The 18,510-nt window shown below is 48.5% G+C and overlaps 1 protein-coding gene across 1 annotated transcript in view; it reads left to right on the top strand.

Annotated features, from left to right (window-relative positions):
• OTUD7A (OTU deubiquitinase 7A) overlaps nt 1-9,619 on the top strand; it is a 183,623-nt gene extending 174,004 nt beyond the window's left edge. Inside the window, exons 11-13 of the mRNA XM_047864481.1 lie at nt 5,107-5,221; nt 5,403-5,487; nt 7,822-9,619. Of these exons, the coding sequence (XP_047720437.1) occupies nt 5,107-5,221; nt 5,403-5,487; nt 7,822-9,264 (1,643 nt within the window). The 3' untranslated portion in view covers nt 9,265-9,619. The remainder of the gene's footprint in view (nt 1-5,106; nt 5,222-5,402; nt 5,488-7,821) is intronic.
• Nucleotides 9,620-18,510: the final 8,891 nt, after the last annotated feature.

The following is an 18,510-nucleotide window of genomic DNA, read 5'->3' as shown; positions in this document are numbered from 1 at the left end:
TTATATTTAATGGCATTAACCATATGGTTGGATAAGTGAGTTTTGGGTTAAATTAGTTTCTTAATGGCTCCATTTTATCTCCACTATTGACTTATTATGCCCCTGTTTTTCGTTGTTATTTATTTTCCTGATTTACAGAGTTTGCAATAAACATCTTTAATTAATTAGATTCTATTTTCAAGTAATATTCTACTTCATGTGTTGTGTAAACCTTATGACAGTTTATTCTCAATCCCTTCCTCCCATTCTTTGTGCCATTATTATCAAGCATTTTACTTTTACATATGCTATAAACACATAATACACTGCTGTTCTCTTCACCTTAGTTTCTTAGAGCAATTGAAGGAAGAAAAAATAGTTTTATTTCCACATTTATTTATTCTGTTTTTATCATTTTTCATTTCATTATGTAAATCCAAGTTTCTACTGGTAGCATATTCCTTCCCCTTAAAGAATTTCCAATTTCCTTTAATATTTCCTAGTCCAACATATATACATATATTTTTTCTAGTGCAGTTCTGTAGGCAATTAATATTTTTCCCTTTTTGTTTGAGAAAATATGTCTCCTTCGTGTTCAGAGATATTTTTTCTGGGCATAGAATTATGGATTAGTAGTTTGTTTTTTTCAGCATTTTAAAGATGTCACTCCATTGTCTTCTGACTTACCTGTTTCAGCATGAAAAGTCTGCTGTATTTCTTATCTTTGTTTCTCTGTATGTAACATGTCTTTTTTCTGTTGCTGCCTTTAAGATTTTGTCTTTTGTTTTCAGCAGTTTAAATATGCTAAGTATAGGGATATTTTTGGTGTTAGTGGTGCTAGTTTCCTGCTCTTTTTGTTTTTGTTTTTGTTTTTAGTTTTTTGGATCTGTGGTAGTATTTGCCATTCAAAGTAGAAACGTTTGTCAGCCATTATTTCTTTAAATATCCCTTGTCTTATACTCTCTTTTCCTTCTGAGATTTCACTTTTACAGATCTTATGGTGTTTGGTATTGCCCCCCAGCTCTTGGATATTCTGTTCTGCATCTCCCCCTACCCAACTCTTTTTTTCTCTGTGTTTCAATTTGGGTAATTTCTATTGACCTATCTTGATGTTCACAGATTCTTTTCTCAGTTTTTTAAAGTGTAGTGATCAGCCCCTCAAAGTCTTTCTTCATCTCTCTTACTGTGTTTTTGTCATTTCCAGCATTTCCATTTGATACTTTCTTATCCATTTCTTCTCTCTGCTGGAAAGAAATTAAACACTAATTATATCCACCTTTTTTATTAGAGTATTCAGCTTATTAATCAATTATTCTAAATTCCATGTCACAGTTTCAACACCTGTGTCATATCTGAGTCTTATTCTATGAAATGCTTGATCTTATTAAATGTTGGCGGGGTGGGGGGAGTTCTTATCTTTTCTTACACTAGCAGTTTGGTGAAAGTCAGACATATTGAGTAGGATAATAAAGACTGAGGTATATCATTTTGATTCTTGGAACCAAGTATGCCTTTCCTTTTGCTAGGTCTTTAGTATGGGGTTTGGATCAGTCTAGTCAGGACTTGAGGTAGGTTTTGGTTTCATTGCTGCTCTGGTTACCCTTAATGTACTCAGCCTTCAGATTTTACTAGTGATATCTTTTGTTTTGCCGGAAGACTTTTCTCACTGTCTGCTACACCCTTTCTCTTCTCAACTCTTGTCCCTCTTCTAGCATTAAACTACTATTACTTACAGCTTGTTAGTCTGGTTGTGAAAGTGGGACCAGGAAGTGTGATGTTTTTGTTATTCTAATTAAGCTTCTGCCTTAGGCAGGCACTGTGTCCCTGGATCTTAGAAGGGGGATAACTTCCCCCAGATGTACTTCTGAGCTCAGTACATGTGCCTGCCCCTCCCCTAGGGAACAAGAGGGTTTTTTTTTTCTTATTTCCTCCTCCCACCCCAAGCTTTACTAAGGAAAGACCCCAGTCCTTAAGGCCAACAGTGTTCTGCCCTCACAATTTAAGCTTTTGTTCTGTAATATAGACAGGATAGAAAGGTCTGCGAAGGACGCTTTCTCAGAATTCTTGCCAGTGTTTTTGTGAGCACCAGGTTGGGTCCTATGGAGAGGGGTTTACAAGTACATTTTAATTTCCCTTATAATCTGTAGCCCCCAGGCTTCTAAATATTCTTTCACTAGGCTACATTCTTCCTTTACCAATTTGTTAATTATTTTAGCTGAATTCTTCTTACTGTAGTCCAGCTGAGTCTGCCTCAATGAAAGTCATGTCTGTTTCTCTTTGTATGTACCCATCTGTCCTTAGGTTTGGAGTTAGCTGGTTTCCCTGTGACTTATGCTCTCTGATGGATTAAAGGAAAGTTGTGAATCTGCAGTTTGTCTGGCTTGTTATTGTTGTTGTAATGATAGCACCATGCTGTCCCAGAAACAGAAACCAGAAGTATGAATTCATTTTGGAAAATAAGTACTAAAAATATGTCAAGGCTGTTTTGAGATGCTGTGTGTTTCCAGGTTAAAAGATAGGACATGCTTTTCAAAGAAAAAAAAAAAAAAAGTTTGTGGGCTTATTTTGAAAAGCATTTGCTGTTCCTGACATTGCCACCAGAGGGCAAGCTGCCACATCACTACATATCTATCTCCCTGGGTGAGGCCCCATTTCCAATTGGGAAAAGTGAATGTATAAAGTGGGAGGCAGATGCATCTAAAGCAGCTAATGCTTGTGGGGAGGGCCTGTTCTCAAGGTCCTCCTGGCTTGTGCAGCTATGGGTTGGGCTCTCGGTCCCTGCAGCCCTGGCCCTCACACACAGGCCAAAGCTATACCCTCTGCAGAGAATATGCCTTTTGTTAGCCCTGGCAAAGAAGGTGCCTTTTCTTGCAAGCAGGCATGTCCTTAGTACCTTTCCAAGTACCTCACCCCACTAAGATTCATGCTGAGAGGCTGCCAAGACCCTGCTAGGTGATCAGGCTCTAGCACCTTCAGGTGAGTCCAACCGTCTGCCCAGCAGGGGGCAGCGCATGGAGTCAGTTCCAGTCCAGCCATTAAGGGTACAAATTTCCAGGAGCCCTGGTAGGGAAGTGATAGGGAGTAGAGGCTGAGGGGCATGTGGATCTTTAGCTGTTTTATCTGACATAAACCAAAATCATAGGGAGAGAAATGTGGTTCTCCTGCAAATAAAGTCTAAAATAGGTGTTCCTGATTGGCAAGTGGGGAGTCAGGAGCTCACCCAGCCATCTTGTAGCACCATCAAGTTTCAGCATACAGGAGGATGAGGGTGTGGGGGTGTGGAGAGAACACCACCCACACCTAACCACATTGCCCAGCACTTCCCATAGTGTTTCTGCTCTCATGCCATGGGTACAACTCAGCACCTATTCCCTCCTAAGTGCTGGGGGCTGGGAATTGTAGCCATGGCTGGGCAGACATCTCCCAACTGCACTTCTCCCCTGAGAAAGGAGTGGACAGCCAGTCCCAAATTGCCCAAGTCCTACCCACAGTAACTACTTCAAACAGATTATTGTTCTGGAACAATATTTTCCATATTTGTATGATTTTAAGAACCACAGAGGATGCTTACTTAAAATATTAGTCCTTGGGTCTTTTTACTGGACACTGGTTTGGCCATCTGCATGGGGGCCTGCAATCAGTGCCTTTACAAGCACTCTAGGGAGGTGCAGTACCCTAGCAAGTGTCTACAGAGGGATCCACTACCACCCCCACCCCAGCCCAGTGGATGGGAAGCTAGGCCAACTCCATCTCTGCTTTTGTGTTGAGTCATGGAACCGTGGGATGGGCACTGCAGCCCTCCCTGAGTGTGACTGCCCTGCAGCTGAGCCCTGGGAGGAGCACCCTTTGTGTCACGGCCATGTCAAGGCAGAACTCGGTGGCCTGTAGCTGGGGCACACCAAGATGTCCTTGACCAACCAAACCAGAACACAATACTTCCAGTCTCTAGCCACTTTAAACAGAACGCCGTCACCCCTCCATCCCGCTCCCCCAGCAAAGCTGTGTTTGCTTTATCTGGGGGTGGAGGATCATTTGTGCTCACGTTTTCTCTTTAGCAACACTGGAGGGCAGCAGTGAGTCAATGTTTGCAATTTTTTATTAGAAAGTCAACTATTAATGGTATTCAGTCATAGATTTTATTTATTTGTCTTTTTGTTCTTGCCGTGGCACCCTTGCCATGAATCATGGGAAATGACACCAGGCTTATGACCAGTACGGGGGCGGGGGCAGAGCAGCAAGGAGGCAGAGGTAGGGTAAACCCAGGGGAGGAGCAAGCTGTTCTCACTGGGCACTGGGTCCCACAGCAGCTCAGAAGTTTCTAGCAGATCCAGGCAAACCTGTGAACACCCCCACTCCGCCCCAGTCTGAGATGGGCCAAGACTTCCCCCAGCTGGGCGTTTCACTCGGGAGTGTTTGTGATGAATGGATCCCTGGGTGAGGGCGAGTCTCTCCTCGCTGCAGTTTCTGCCTACACGCCTACACCTACCTTATTTCCTCAGAAAGGCTTGCCCTAGAAAGGCTTGCCTTAGCTCCCCTCAGTCTGCTGTTTACTCTTCAGGGTACTCACCACCACCTGACATGAGATTGTTACCTGTGAGCTCCCCCTGGCCAGGAGCCACGAAATCCTTGGGTTCCCCGCCCCCCATCCATTCCTTGAACTGCCAGATTTAATTGAATGAGTTCACAAATTAACAGATTGGCAAGCAGACCTTACTTGTCTAATTTGCACACTGAGAGGTAACCAACAACCTTACTTGTCTAATTTGCTTGGGTCCCTCCTCAGAAATAACAGAAGCAGTAATAGGTTTTATTGTCTGCTGCCCAACCGGGGTACCTGCCTTCTGACAGACCCCAATCGTCAGCAGAGTCCAGGTGAGGTCTCCAACTGCTCTTCAAGGTCCACAATAAACACGAAGTATTTTAAACTATCACTAGTGATTTTGACACCTGTGGTCTTAACGCTCCTGCTGGCACAGATGGCACTGTGAGTCTCCATTCGGTTTCCTTAATTAAGGAGACACCTGGTCTTGGAACTCCCTTTCCTGGCTTCCTGGGGGTTGCTGGGGCCTGGAGCCTCTCGGCCCGCCCGGGGGCCACCTGGCACCGCGTCTCTCTCTTCTGTTCCAGCCGTGATCCCTCTGACGGATTCGGAGCACAAGCTGCTGCCTCTGCACTTTGCAGTGGACCCCGGGAAGGACTGGGAGTGGGGCAAAGACGACAACGATAACGCCCGGCTGGCCCAGTGAGCCCTTACCCCGTGCCCCTCCCCCAACGCCCTAAAGGGCCGGCTGTCGCCGGTTTCCCGGCGTGGGCCGGGCCGCCCTTGCTCCTCCTGGGACAGCTGGCGTGCCTGCGGGCGGGGTGCGTGCGGGCGAGCGCGGGCCGGCTGGGACGCGTTTCACTCCGTGTTCTTCTTTCGCCAGCCTGATCCTGTCGCTAGAAGCCAAGCTGAACCTTCTGCACAGCTACATGAACGTGACGTGGATCCGGATCCCCTCGGAGACCCGGGTGAGCCTGGCGTGCGCCCGGACCTCACCAGCTGTCTGGGTCCTGGCCTCTCACTGGCCGCCGGCGCAGGCGGGAGGGCCCACCCTACAAACCTGGACGGGGCAGGGCTCACCTACTCCCTCCCGGCCTCCGACCCCCGGCCGCGCCCGGCCAGCCCCGCCCCGCCCCGGCGAGAAGTGTTTCGGGTTTACCTGATGCGTGTGTGCACGCGTGCTTGCGTGCCTATACGTAGGCGCGCGCCTCGGTTAGGGGATGTTTGGTTTTGTATGCGAGGTGTGGTTTCGAGTGGTTGGTTTTTTTTTTTGTCCTTTTATTTTCTCTAGAAGCAAAGGAATAAACACACCTACTCAGAAAACAAACTGTAGGCAAGTCGCAACACAAAACTATCTCTGCCGACATCGGAACACGATGTGCTGCGGCAGAGCGGAATTAATTATAAACTGTGTGTGGGTCCTTGGAAAAGCCAGGGAACCGGGAGCGCGCAATTCCTCAGCGCCCCCTTCTTCTGTTCTCCAGGAGGCGGTGGGACAAGAAGACCCCCCCAGGGAGGGTCTGCTCTCTCCCCCCTTCCACATGCTAAGCACGATTCACTCTGATCGATGTTTTTGTTACCTCAGTAGTGAGCCCTCAAAGAAAGGGATTTGTAAAAAGAGAGAGCTTACAAATTGGGCCTCCTCAGACATCAGTATACTTGGCTATGAAGTGGAGCTCATAAACTACAGTATTAAAGGAGTGACATGAGGAAAGAATTAAGGTGGTGCCTGACACAGAGTCAGTAGCCAGGACAGGCCAGGCACTGTTCAGGATGTTTTCATACATCAGCCTTTACCTGTATGCCATCTTCATAGGGCTTCTGGAGGCAGGTACTGATATCGCATTTTACTGAGGACACAAGGGACAGCTGGTGGCAGTCTGGCTCTAGAGTCCTGACTCTTAACCTCTACAATGACCTGTCAACTGCCTGGATTCTACCAATGTTGCTGCGGGTGTTCTTTCCCAGCACACACATATGGTGTGAAGGCAGCAGCTGTAGGTCTAAAAATCAGGAGGCTCTTGGGCTAGGACACAGCTCTGCAAGGCAATGAGCAGGGCTCCACCAAGCCATGGTGGCCCCCGTGTCAGATGCAGGGCCTGGCAAGAACACTTCCAGCCTCAGGGCATTTGAGCCACTGTTCCTTGCTCACTGGGTGCCAAACAGTGGGCACTCCCAGCACCAAGCACACCTCCCTTTCCTGGGCCAAACCCCTGAGCTTCTGCCCTTTTGTGTCACTGACAAATCCTGTTGAGACCTCTAGCTCCTTCCAGACCCAGAAAAGAGTGGGAACAGGAAGGAATTTCAGAATATAAAGTGGGGAGGGCTGGTTCCTGATTCTTCTGGGTGATCTGATTGCAGGAGGTGTCTTGGACCTGCTTGGGAAGGGAGGGGACAAAAGTGAAATGAGGGAACAATGGGGCCTTCTCCAAGGCTCCTCTCCTGAAGGACAGGAAAAGCCCATTCAGAGGTGGGCACCAGTTCCTGCCACTCAGCCGCTAGTGTGAGATCCCTGGTCTTCACCCAATGATGCTGTCAGAATTCTCTCTCCTCACACAAGGAGGAATCTCCCACAAGGTCCTCTGCATGCATTCATCTCCTTTCTCAGGCTCCCCACCTACCCCATAGTCCTGGACCAGGTGTCCATACCTGCCTTGCCTTCCTGACAGTGAGCCTTATCCAAGGTGTTCACAGAGATGCCCCCTCCTCACAACCGAGACCTTTTCTGGGAACGGTAACGTTTTTCCTGCTAAGCCCAGGTCCCGTTTCAGAATCCTCAGTTTAGCACACCACATTGCCAATCCGAGGAAGGAACCCCTAGAGTAAAGAGATTGGTCATGACCCGAACTGCTAAGGGGGTATTTGTTCTAAGGTAAGGACAAAGTGTCTGTCCCCTGCCTGTAGTAAACAGGTAAGACACCTTTGTAGGAGAGACACCTACAGGCGCAGGTGAAGTGTCATCCTTACCAGAAGGCCTCTAAGTCTACAGAGGCCGGCCAGGACCTGGGTCTGGTCGTAGACCAGCTTCCTCAGGGCTAGAAGGGCAGAGTCTGGGCATGATGATTCTAAAATGTGCAGAGGCCCCGGGGCTGTGGGCATCTGCACCTTGCCCAAAATCCCTGCCTCGGAGTTCCAGGCTACCAGCAACCTGAGCTCACCAAAAAGGCATCCTGGATGGGACAATGAGATCCCAACACAGCAGCCTGTGGGCTGGGATGGTCTACCTTTGTCGAACCCACGTGAGATGGCTCATCTCTAACCTTCTTCCTTTCTCGACCTTCCTCTCCCCCCCCCCCCCACAGGCCCCTCTGGCACAGCCGGAATCCCCAACAGCCTCTGTGGGGGAGGACGTGCAGTCCCTGGCCGACTCCCTGGACTCGGACCGCGACTCGGTGTGCAGCAATTCCAACAGCAATAATGGCAAGAATGGCAAAGACAAAGAGAAAGAGAAGCAACGCAAGGAAAAGGACAAGACCCGCGCGGACTCCGTGGCCAACAAGCTGGGCAGCTTCAGCAAGACGCTGGGCATCAAGCTGAAGAAAAACATGGGTGGCCTGGGAGGTCTCGTGCACGGCAAGATGGGCCGCGCTAACTCCGCCAACGGCAAGAACGGCGACGCCCCCGAGCGCAGCAAGGAGAAGAAGACCAAGTCACGCAAAGGCAGCAAGGAGGAATCGGGTGCGTCGGCGAGCACGTCTCCGTCGGAAAAGACCACGCCGTCGCCCACGGACAAGGTGGCCGGGGCGTCGCCGGCCGAGAAGGGCGGCGGGCAGCGGGGCGACGCCTGGAAGTACAGCACGGACGTGAAGCTGAGCCTCAACATCCTGCGCGCCGCCATGCAGGGTGAGCGCAAGTTCATCTTCGCCGGCCTGCTGCTCACCAGCCACCGGCACCAGTTCCACGAAGAGATGATAGGCTACTACCTGACCAGCGCGCAGGAGCGCTTCAGTGCCGAGCAGGAGCAGCGGCGCCGCGACGCCGCCGCCGCCGCCGCCGCCTCCACGGCGAAGCGGCCGCCGCGCAGGCCTGAGACCGAGGGCGCGCCGGGCTCCGAGCGCGCCTCTCCAGGCCCGCCGGCCGGGCCGCCCACGCAGCTGGTGCTCAAGCTCAAGGAGCGCCCAAGTCCCGGGCCGGCGGCGGGCACGCGGGTGGCGCGGGCGGCGGCAGGCGGCGCGGCCTCCCCGGGCCCGGGCGGCGGCGGCGGCGGCGCGCGACGCGCTGGCGCCAGCGGACCGCTCCCTGGCCGCAGCCCGCCGGCGCCGGCGCGCCAGAGCGTCATCCACGTGCAGTCGGCTGGCGCGCGGGACGAGGCGTGCGCGCCGACCGTGGGCGCGCTGCGGCCGTGCGCCACGTACCCGCAGCAGAACCGCTCGCTGTCGTCGCAGAGTTACAGCCCGGCGCGCGCCGCCGCCCTGCGCACCGTCAACACGGTCGAGTCGCTGGCGCGCGCCGTGCCCGGCGCCCTGCCCGGCGTGGCGGGGGCGGCCGGCACCGCCGAGCACAAGTCGCAGACCTACACCAACGGCTTCGGCGCCGCGCGCGACGGCCTGGAGTTCGCCGACGCCGACGCGCCGGCCGCCCGCTCGAACGGTGAGTGCGGCCGCGGCGGCCCGGGGCTGGCTCAGCGGCGCTGCCAGCGCGAGAACTGCGCGTTCTACGGGCGCGCCGAGACCGAGCACTACTGCTCCTACTGCTACCGCGAGGAGCTGCGGCGGCGGCGCGAGGCGCGCGGGGCCCGGCCCTGAGTGCGGCGCGCGCTCCGCCAGCTTTTACCATAAAGGATTTCTTTTCCATTCTGTCGGTGTCTTTTTTACATGCCCTGGTCAACCGGAAGGCCGGCGACTCCTCTGTCAGTGCTGTGTACGTGTTTGGTCAAACGTTCCTAATGGTGCCTGAACCTACACTGACGCCACTCAGGTAGTAGACGGATAGGAAACAAGTCATACTGTTGGAAGTGGGTGTGCTAGCTAGCATCTGCCTCGTACCTGTGGAAACTCAATAGCCATTGCAAGAGTATTTTTGTTCCTCAATAAGAGAAATAAAGAAATTTGCAGCCCTTTGTTTTTAGAAGGGAGTGTTTTACATTTTTTTTTTTTTTGCTTTTTTCTTCTCCCACCCCCGCCCCCCACCCCAGCGACTGACCTCCTTCAAGTAGTGGTCACACGTGTGCGGTCGGTACCACCCAGGGTCAAGAAGCAAACCCGCAGCCCGGGACTGGGGTGGCGACTGTGCTGCGGGCTCACACCTGCTTCCCCTCCCGAGTCCTCGAGTCCTCGGAGGACAGGAGACACTGTGCCGCCCCGCTGATAAGCTCTGGTGGTCACGGTGGCCCTTTAGGAATACGCACCTCCATCTCATAAGCAAAAGCTCCTCCCACTCACCCCCCTTCCCACCCCTGGCCCGAGCAACATTCACACTGCCATCAAAGCCACAGGCGTCCTGGGATGGGCACCGAACAACCTACCTCGCAGGGCGGGGTGAGGGGTAGTGATGGCCCCCGGTGCAGGGCAGCTGAGGTGACAGGAGCTTTCCAAAGACACCTTGGATCCAAAACGCAAGGGTTCTGAAACCACTATTTGGAATTACCCATGTATGAGCAAAGATGACAGTCTGCTCACATTTCTTCTTTGAAGACACTTCCACAGCGAACTATCTCCAGAGCACCCCTAGGAAGTGATCGTTGGTGCCCCAGGAGAGAGGCAAGGGATTGACCCTTTGGTCACTATGTAAAGCCCCCCCCCTCCCCCCGCAACGAGGCTGCTTTGAAACCTGGCCTGTTCCTCTTTCCAAAGGGAAGGGGTTGAGGGAAGTCGGGAAGGAAGCCCATCCCCACCTCCACCTGCATCTGTCTGGGTTCAGCCAGGTAAAGGGGCGCCACTCCCATTGGGGTCCCCTCTGCAGGGTAGGGGTCACCCTGCCTGTGGCTCCATGACACAGTGAGGGGCAGCCCCATCCCTGAGTGGTCCCTTTTTTGGTGCCTCCTACATTTCTTGAGGAAAAAAATAAAATATGTGTCCTTAGCTACCCTGTTTTGAGCAGCAATATGCAGCCTCTTCCTTCCAAGATTACCTCTGGAGAATACCATTCTTGGCCAAGGACACTGAGGAGTTAAATCTGCCTCACTAAAGAGAGATCTTGTTTCCAAGAAATCCAGATAAGATGGATAAAATCCTCACTAGCAAAAGAATACTTTAAAACCTTCGAGAGCCTTAGAATAGCTTCTAATAACCCTAAGATAGAGAGGAGATAGCGCCCAGCTTTGCTGTGGGTGTTTCCTCAGAAAATGCAGGAGGTAGACCATCTCTTCATTGGAGCCAGCTTCTCCTTCTCCAGAAAGGATGCTTTTCCCTCTGACATAAAGAGCAGCAAAAAATAATAATAATAATAAAATTTAAAAAAGGAGGGGATTTTTTTTACTTGTTTGAAGAATTATAGTAAACTAATTTGAGTATCTCCTGTAATTCCTTTTTGTTTTTAATTATTCCACAGCACGTGGGGTTTTCAGTAATTTATCCAAGTTTTGCATAAGTGGTTCCTTAAAATTATTTATTAAATAGAATCTTTAAGAAATTTTTTGGAAGTTTTACTTTTCATGCCGAACAATACTTTCAATGTGTGGTAATTACTAACATCCATGTCCCTCATATTACTGGGGTTTCTTTTGTTACTCAGAAAAAAAAAAGTAATTTTTAAATATCTCTCATCACGAGGGTTTGTGGCAGCTTTTTGGACTGATTCTTTGTGCCCTGCTAGGCAACTGCTTTGCCACCCAAAGTTGAGGTCACAGGAAGTATTGCATCACATATAGACACTGGCCATGGCACTAGCCCCTCACTTTAGAAGGTTGAGAGCCAGCCTTGAAAATGCTTAATTGTGCGTTTAGAAACCAAACTCATGTGCACAAGTCAAGAAGGCATAAAGTAAAATTATATTCGTGTTTTAATTTTTTAATGTTAAAGCAGCCAACCAGAAATTTCCAAAACTGGCTATGCAAATATTTTATCTTTCTCATGCCATGGTTAAAAAAAAAAAAAAAAAAAAAAAAAAAAAAAAAAAAAAGGCAAACTGAGAAAAATAAACACAGTCCATTGCAATACCAGAGGAAAACCTTCAAAACTAGGCAGTGCAATCCATAGGTATTATTTAAAAATGGTGACTTATTCTATCTCCTTGAATTTCCAAGTCTCCTCTTCCCCACCCCATCTGACAGATGTGCCATGAATAAGAGCCTGAGATCTAGCTCTGGGTGGCTTCTCCAGCCATGTGGAAGGCCCCCAACTTAGCATGGTCATGAGGTGGCTGGGCCTGCCAGTGCATCTGTGAGTGCTTGTCCACATGGTTTACAAATAGCTGTTTCCTTTTGTGAGGGATCTGGATCCCTTCCTCTAAACAGTATTGAAATCGTGAGAGAACCTACTGTTACATCAAATGTACTAGTCCAGTGTACCAGGAACACTCCATGTTGTTCAAAAGAGCTCTCTAAATCAGGTCCGTAGCCAAAGTTCTCTCAAACCAAATTAGTTTATCAGGCTGAACAGTAACTATCAGAAACTGCTGTATTGTTTACATGTGGGCCAAGAGGTCCTCTCAAATCCTTCTGTGACTTGGGGACCTCTTGTGGATCAGGGAAAGGTTAAATGGATCATAGGCACTGGAGAAAAGGAAGAGAGTCCCAATTCTAGAAAACCTGAGAACCTCACTGGGGTACACACCCTGGGCTCGGGGTGCATGGCAGACCCTGCCTGTGAGTGGCCTTGTCTGATATAGCCAGAATTCCCTTTCCGGGAAGGTCAGATGTCTCTAAGTGACAGCAAATTTCCAGAAGGATCCTAGATACTTCTAAACCCCAGTGGAGGTTAATTCAGTAATTTACTTCACATTTCCCGCACACACGAGACCCAGGTATATGATTTCTTTTCAAATAATATATTGTTAAAGGAAGGTGTTTTTACGTGTATTCTGTTTGTAGATTTTATGCTATGTTACATTGGAATTTTACAAGCCAAGTTCAAACTGTACCATAGAAATTATATTATTTCCAGAATATGCCACAGAGCAATATTTTGCGCCCTTATATTGTCACAGGGTTGTCCCCTTAGAAGGGTTACCATAGGTGGGAAGGGGCTCTGTACTGCGGGCTCTTGAGTTTAAGTGCTTTTTGCTATTTGTTCATGTCCTCTCTGAAAGTGGGAATATGTAAATGTGTTTTCTTTCTTTATTGGAAGCTTGATTTTTTTTTTCTGTCCATGGATTTTGGTACTGCACCTTTCCTCTTAAATGAATACTTTATATTCACTAAGTTACTGTGAACTTTTTCTTACCTGTCACCACCCAGTGGCTGGAGTGGAGCTCTGAAAAGTTTGGATGTTACTTTACAAATTTAATATTTTCCAAAATGATCAATTCTAGTAGCTTACCATCAGGAATTTGGTGACTCCAGATAAAAGGTTTCTCTACTCACACCCCCACCCCCAGTGCACTTGGTTCTCACCCCTCCCTTAGCATCCACAAGCTTGTTTTGCAAACCACTCTACTTTGCAAAAATAAACTTAACCTATCAAAATATATTTCACATTAGTTAAGAAAATTAAAAGGGCTGTACTTATCAGTGGTGGGATCAGTGGTGGGTTCAAGAGAAAAATAGGCTTTGCCAAACCCGTGTATGCATTAAGTTCCATTCTATGTGAGTCTTCCGTGTTTACTTACGAGACCTGGAGTAAAAGCTGAAGGCATCTGCTGCACGTTTGGGATTTCTTTCTTTATGACATGATTCCTTTTTCCTCATCATGGTGTGGACTTTACAAAATAAGCTCCTCCAGTGTTTTTTCTTTTCCTTTCTTTCAATGCTTCTAATAAATAAGAAAATGTGTTTCCATGGCTAAGCGAGCCCTGCCTTGTCGGACCTCAACTGCTGTGGCATCGCCCAGGGCCTGCTGAGGTGGCCTCTGCTCTGGCTAGTCTGGTTCTGCTGTTTCCTGAAGGCAGACACACCATGGAAAGGCCCAGAGGTGGCTGGCATTCCTGGCACCAGGGAGAAGGCACCCCCTTCCAAAAAGCCTTAAAGTGGTGGCTCTCTGGAGACCCCTGGGCACCACCTCCCCATTCAGTCCCGACTATAAACTCTTTTCTACGTGCACTCCCCCCCCCATTCTGATGTGGCTCTTCAGGGCAGAGATGGGCTGCACAGTGTCATCCTTTCCATCTACAACCACCCCCGTTCTCCACACCCACTCTGCAGTGCCAATTCTTGTGGGCACAGAGCGTGTCCCTGACAGTGTTGCCTGTTGACACGGGGTGGGGTCCCAGGGTGGGGTCCAGGACAGTTGATCCTAGAGAGACTGCGGGACATGAATGATGATGACCACCCCCCACTCACCCCGAGGAAGTGCCTCCAGACAGCAAGGAGCACTTCCAGGGTACAACAAATGCTTTGGAAGACTCTCACTTTTGCTCCAAGCAATGTGTGAAATGACCTGTAAGCAGTTATGCAGTCAGCAACATTCCCCAAAACCAGTCCTTTCTCACCATTCCACCCCCAGTACAGAAGACAGAGGGAGATGCCCTGCATGGACCCTCAGAAATAACTGGTATGTGCAGGCTCCGCGGTATGAATATGCCCTACTCAACTGGGCTGACTTAACACTTAACCCCAGGGACCACACAGAAGCCACTCTCACCAAACAATCCAAGTGATGTTACTGCTTCTATCCATTCTGCAAAGTGATTAGTTGAAATTTGCATTTTTATTGTTCGATTCTTGCAAAAAAAAAAAAAAAAAGAGTCCCGCCGGCCCCAATTATGTATGTACAAAATGATGCCCATTGCTAATGCATTTTTATTCATTCACCCAAGAGAGCATCTTAATACATACATGTGTGTACATATATCTGTGTATTTGCGTGTGTACGTGTATACACACATATATGTAATCAGTTCTTTACAAGGTGAAGTATACCAGTTGGTTTAAGAAGATAGGTTGAATCTGCTCAAGACCAAAGCAACCTGTTAATTTAATAAGGACAAGTTAGTAAAACCAGCTATTTGACAGTATCTATAAACAGTGGAGGATGACTTTAAATGAAGAAGTCAAGTCCTTACAAAGACCACTCCCATTCTGGTACTTCTGTGGCCTCCTCCTCTGTCATTAGCTGCTCTGCCCCTGCAGCATGGGCCTGCCTCAAGGTCTTTGCACATGGTATTCCTCCTTACACCTGTAATGTTCTCCCCCAAACCACATGGCTCACCCTTCACTACCTGCCAGTCTTTGCTCCACTGTCACTTTCAAGGAGGCCTTCCCTGATTTATTTATTTATTTATTTATTTATTTATTTATTTATTTAAAATGACAATACATCCCACCCTCATACCTCCCTGTGCATTTTTTGTGCATTTACTGCCATCTGAGTGCTGCACATGTGAATTATTCACTCATTCATTTTATGTCCTTCCTCCAACCCCCACAGAATGTAAGCTCCACGTGGGCAGGAATTTTTATATGTTTTGCTCACTGCTGTATTCCTGGTGCCTACAACAGTGCCTGACCCATATTAGTCACTGGATAAATATTTGTTGAAGAAAAGAAATGAAATTAGTCTTCTGATAGCTATTAAGAGGCCTAATAATGCTAGTTTCAACCTTTCAAATCCATATTCCACTGTTTTCCTTAAGTGGGGAAAATTTTAGCTGATAAAGCATCCTGGCTACTTCTCCAGCCTGTGGTCCATGATGCCAGATGTGACAGTGAGCAAATCATCCTGACTGTGGCAGATTTCTCCATGTGTCTGTGAAGGCCTGCCTGGTGGCCCTCTCTCACAGATATGAGACTCAACTATTTACAGAAAGCTCTCTAGAACAAGTTGCAAGGCGGGTTGGGGCCGGGGGTGGTTCCTACAGGGCAGCTTCATGGTCAGGCACATGGTGGTGGGCCTCCATGATGTTATTATGGAGACATCCTAGAGAATCCCTTATAATCAGTCCTTCAGACACTGTTCCTCCACAGTGTCTCCAGAGAGGCAGGCCTTCCTTCCTATAACAAACTCAGGTGGCAGCAAATGACCCAGCTCAGGGAAGGGCGTCCCCTTCTCGTGCACCGAAAGCAGGCCTGGAGAGGAAGAGGAGCTTGTCACGCACAATAATGGGGGCAGGCATGGGTAACTGGATCGACAAAGTTGGAAGCAGCCAGGGCAGAGAGCCAAGACCCCTCCGAGTCTCCCCCTCCATCTTTGGTTGGTATGTGCTAGAGGGACAGAGCCTTGACCCTGCAGAGCCAAACACACACCTCCTTGGCCCTGGCCCCCCAGAGCAGGAGGCCCTCAAATGCAGTTAGGTGACCTCACCTGCCAGCAGGGGAGGGAAAGTTCCTCCTCACCCCTTCAGGATGATTTTCACAACTACCTAACCTTGGTGTTTACTTCCAGGTCCTTTGGCCAAATGTGTTTTCCTCTAAGAGTTGTCGGCAAAATACTGTTACAAGCTTCTTACAGGACCTTTGTCCTACTATAGCCTGGTTAAAAGGCTTTGTCCTTCTCTTTAATCCTCTTCCATGATTTGTGCTGTCATTTTTCTGGGTGCCATATCTTAGGGTCCCTCATGGGGGGGGGGGTGATGTAAGGTTGCCCTCATAACACTCCCTCCGCATCTGCCCAGCACACAGTAAGTGGGCCCACATGTGTGTGCCCGTTGCTTAAATTGCCAAATAAACAGTTTCCCTTTCATTGCTGCCCTAAGAAGCTGGGGGCGCATTGGTGCCAGTACTCAGAACACGGGCTTTCCCAGACTCTGCCCCCTTGGTCCACTCAAACCTTCCTCCGTGGCAGGTACCCTGTGGTCTGCCTTCTTCCCACACATTCTTCCCGCTTGCATGGAATGGAATCCAAACACCTGATTTGGAATTACAATTTGGCAGGCGGGAGTGGGGTAGCTTGTTCCCACTAATTTATGACCAAAACTAGTAAAACAACCATGATCATGGTTGGAAATCAGCCATGGCCTAGAGCCTCAGTATACATGGCAAACTCCACCTCTGACAGAGCCAGTCACCATGCAACACAGGAGGGAAGCCTGGGCCCTCTGTCACATCAGCAAAGGAGCTATTAGAGGCGCAGGGAGGCTGACCTGAATCTGCTCATGGCCTCATCTGCAGATCTTGAAGCCTGTTCACCATCGTCTTTGATAAGTTGGTCTTGTTTTAACCAAGGGTTGTTGAAGAGTTTTTGCTTTGTTCCTTCAAACATGCATTTGGCCTATGGAGTCAGTGAATGTTGTTCCCCTGTTTCTTTCCCTTTTTCCTTGTTTTGATTCATTTGACCCACATGGGGGTGAAACGTGTTGCTTTGTTTCCTGCACTTAGTTGATTACTGTGGACAAAAGAAAACATGAAGGCAAAAATTGGTCATAAATCCCCATTACTTTGACCAAGTTATCCAGAGCCCTTTCCTCCCTGGGAGTGTTCATTCTAATTCAATGCAAATATTCTTTTCCATCTGGTCCATTCTTGGAGAAGGAACCCCTTATAAGAGCTGTCTTTGGTGGTCGGGTTGTTACTTTATTAAGTATTAAAGCACTAAACCAATTTTTGCAATATGTAGTAAATCTTGCTTTCATTTTGGAAAACTTCCAGTAATGACTACTGCACTTTTTATAGAAGAACTGTATTTCATTTCTTTCTTTTATGAAAGATTATTTCAAGTAAAAATAGCTCTGTAATCCGTGTGACACGGCTTCTCCATTACTTGACACAGAGAGAAGCTTTGATGCCCTAATCAATAAAATTAACATGTTTGTAAAGCACTGGTTGGTCCAGTTATTTGCTCACCCCTGTGTTCCTGGCAAAATAATATCTAAGAAAAGCTTTATGGCCCAGAGAAAGAAGACTCTATCAGGCATGCATTAACACCAGTATTTTTTAAATCAGATGAGATGTAAACCAGTTACCACTGTTTCATCTGGTAAGAGAAAGAATTTCCCTCCTTTTCAAAATGATCATGACACTTTTTTTTAATGTTGATTTATTTTGAAGAGAGACAGAGTGCAAGTGGGGGAGGGACAGAGACTGGGAGACACAGAATTTGAAGCAGGCTTCGGGCTCTGAGCTGTCAGCACGGAGCCCAATATGAAGCTCAAACTCACAAACCATGAGATCATGACCTGAACCGAAGTCAGACAACCAAATGAGCCACCCAGGTGCCCTGATCATGATGACACTTTCTACCTGAATGAAATCAACAGGATTTTTCTTTTCTTTCTCTTTCTTCTTTCTTTCTTTCTTTTTTTTTTTTTTTTTTTTTTTTTTTTTTTTTTAGAGAGAGAGAGAAAGCGTGTGTGTGCACACAAGAGCAAGCAGGGGAGGGGCAGAGAGAGAGAATCTTAAGCAAGGCTCCACGCCCAGTTCAAAGCCCAACTCCGGGTTCGATCTCACCAAGAGATCATGACCTGAACTGAAATCAAGACCACTCAACTGAGCCACCCAGGCGCCCCTTCAACGTGATTTTTCTTAACCTGTATATGCCAGAGGTGGCCACCTATGCAAGAGGACAACAGCAGGGAGAATAGAGGATGAGAGTGGGTCCACAGTCTGTCCCATGAGATCTGACACAGGAGGCTTCCTGTCACTTGCGGGAGGTTAGGGTCAGAGTGAGGGCAGAGGCATGTGAATTAGCATGGTTGGAAGGAGAGCAAAGGCGCTCAGCTGGCCTATGGGACTCTCTGGGCCAATGGCCTCTCATACTCCTGGGATCAGTGTTAAGGCCAGTACAACTCATCCATATCTGGCCCTGATGTTCTCAGTTCTCTCAGGATAGGTGGAGAATCCCACACAAAAGGCAGATTGTTCCGTTGGCACTGTATGGGATAGTGTGGGAGCCTTGCACTGGGAGACAGAAAGACCAGTTCAGGCCCTAAATTGCAATGACCTTAAGAAAGGCACCTCTCCTCTCCAGACCCGTTTTCTGCACAATTTTTGCTTATTTTTTTTTTAATTCCAGTATAATTAA

Source organism: Prionailurus viverrinus, chromosome B3, assembly GCF_022837055.1.
Source record: "Prionailurus viverrinus isolate Anna chromosome B3, UM_Priviv_1.0, whole genome shotgun sequence".
NCBI lineage: Eukaryota > Metazoa > Chordata > Mammalia > Carnivora > Felidae > Prionailurus > Prionailurus viverrinus.
This window is presented reverse-complemented; position numbering and strand designations above follow the sequence as displayed.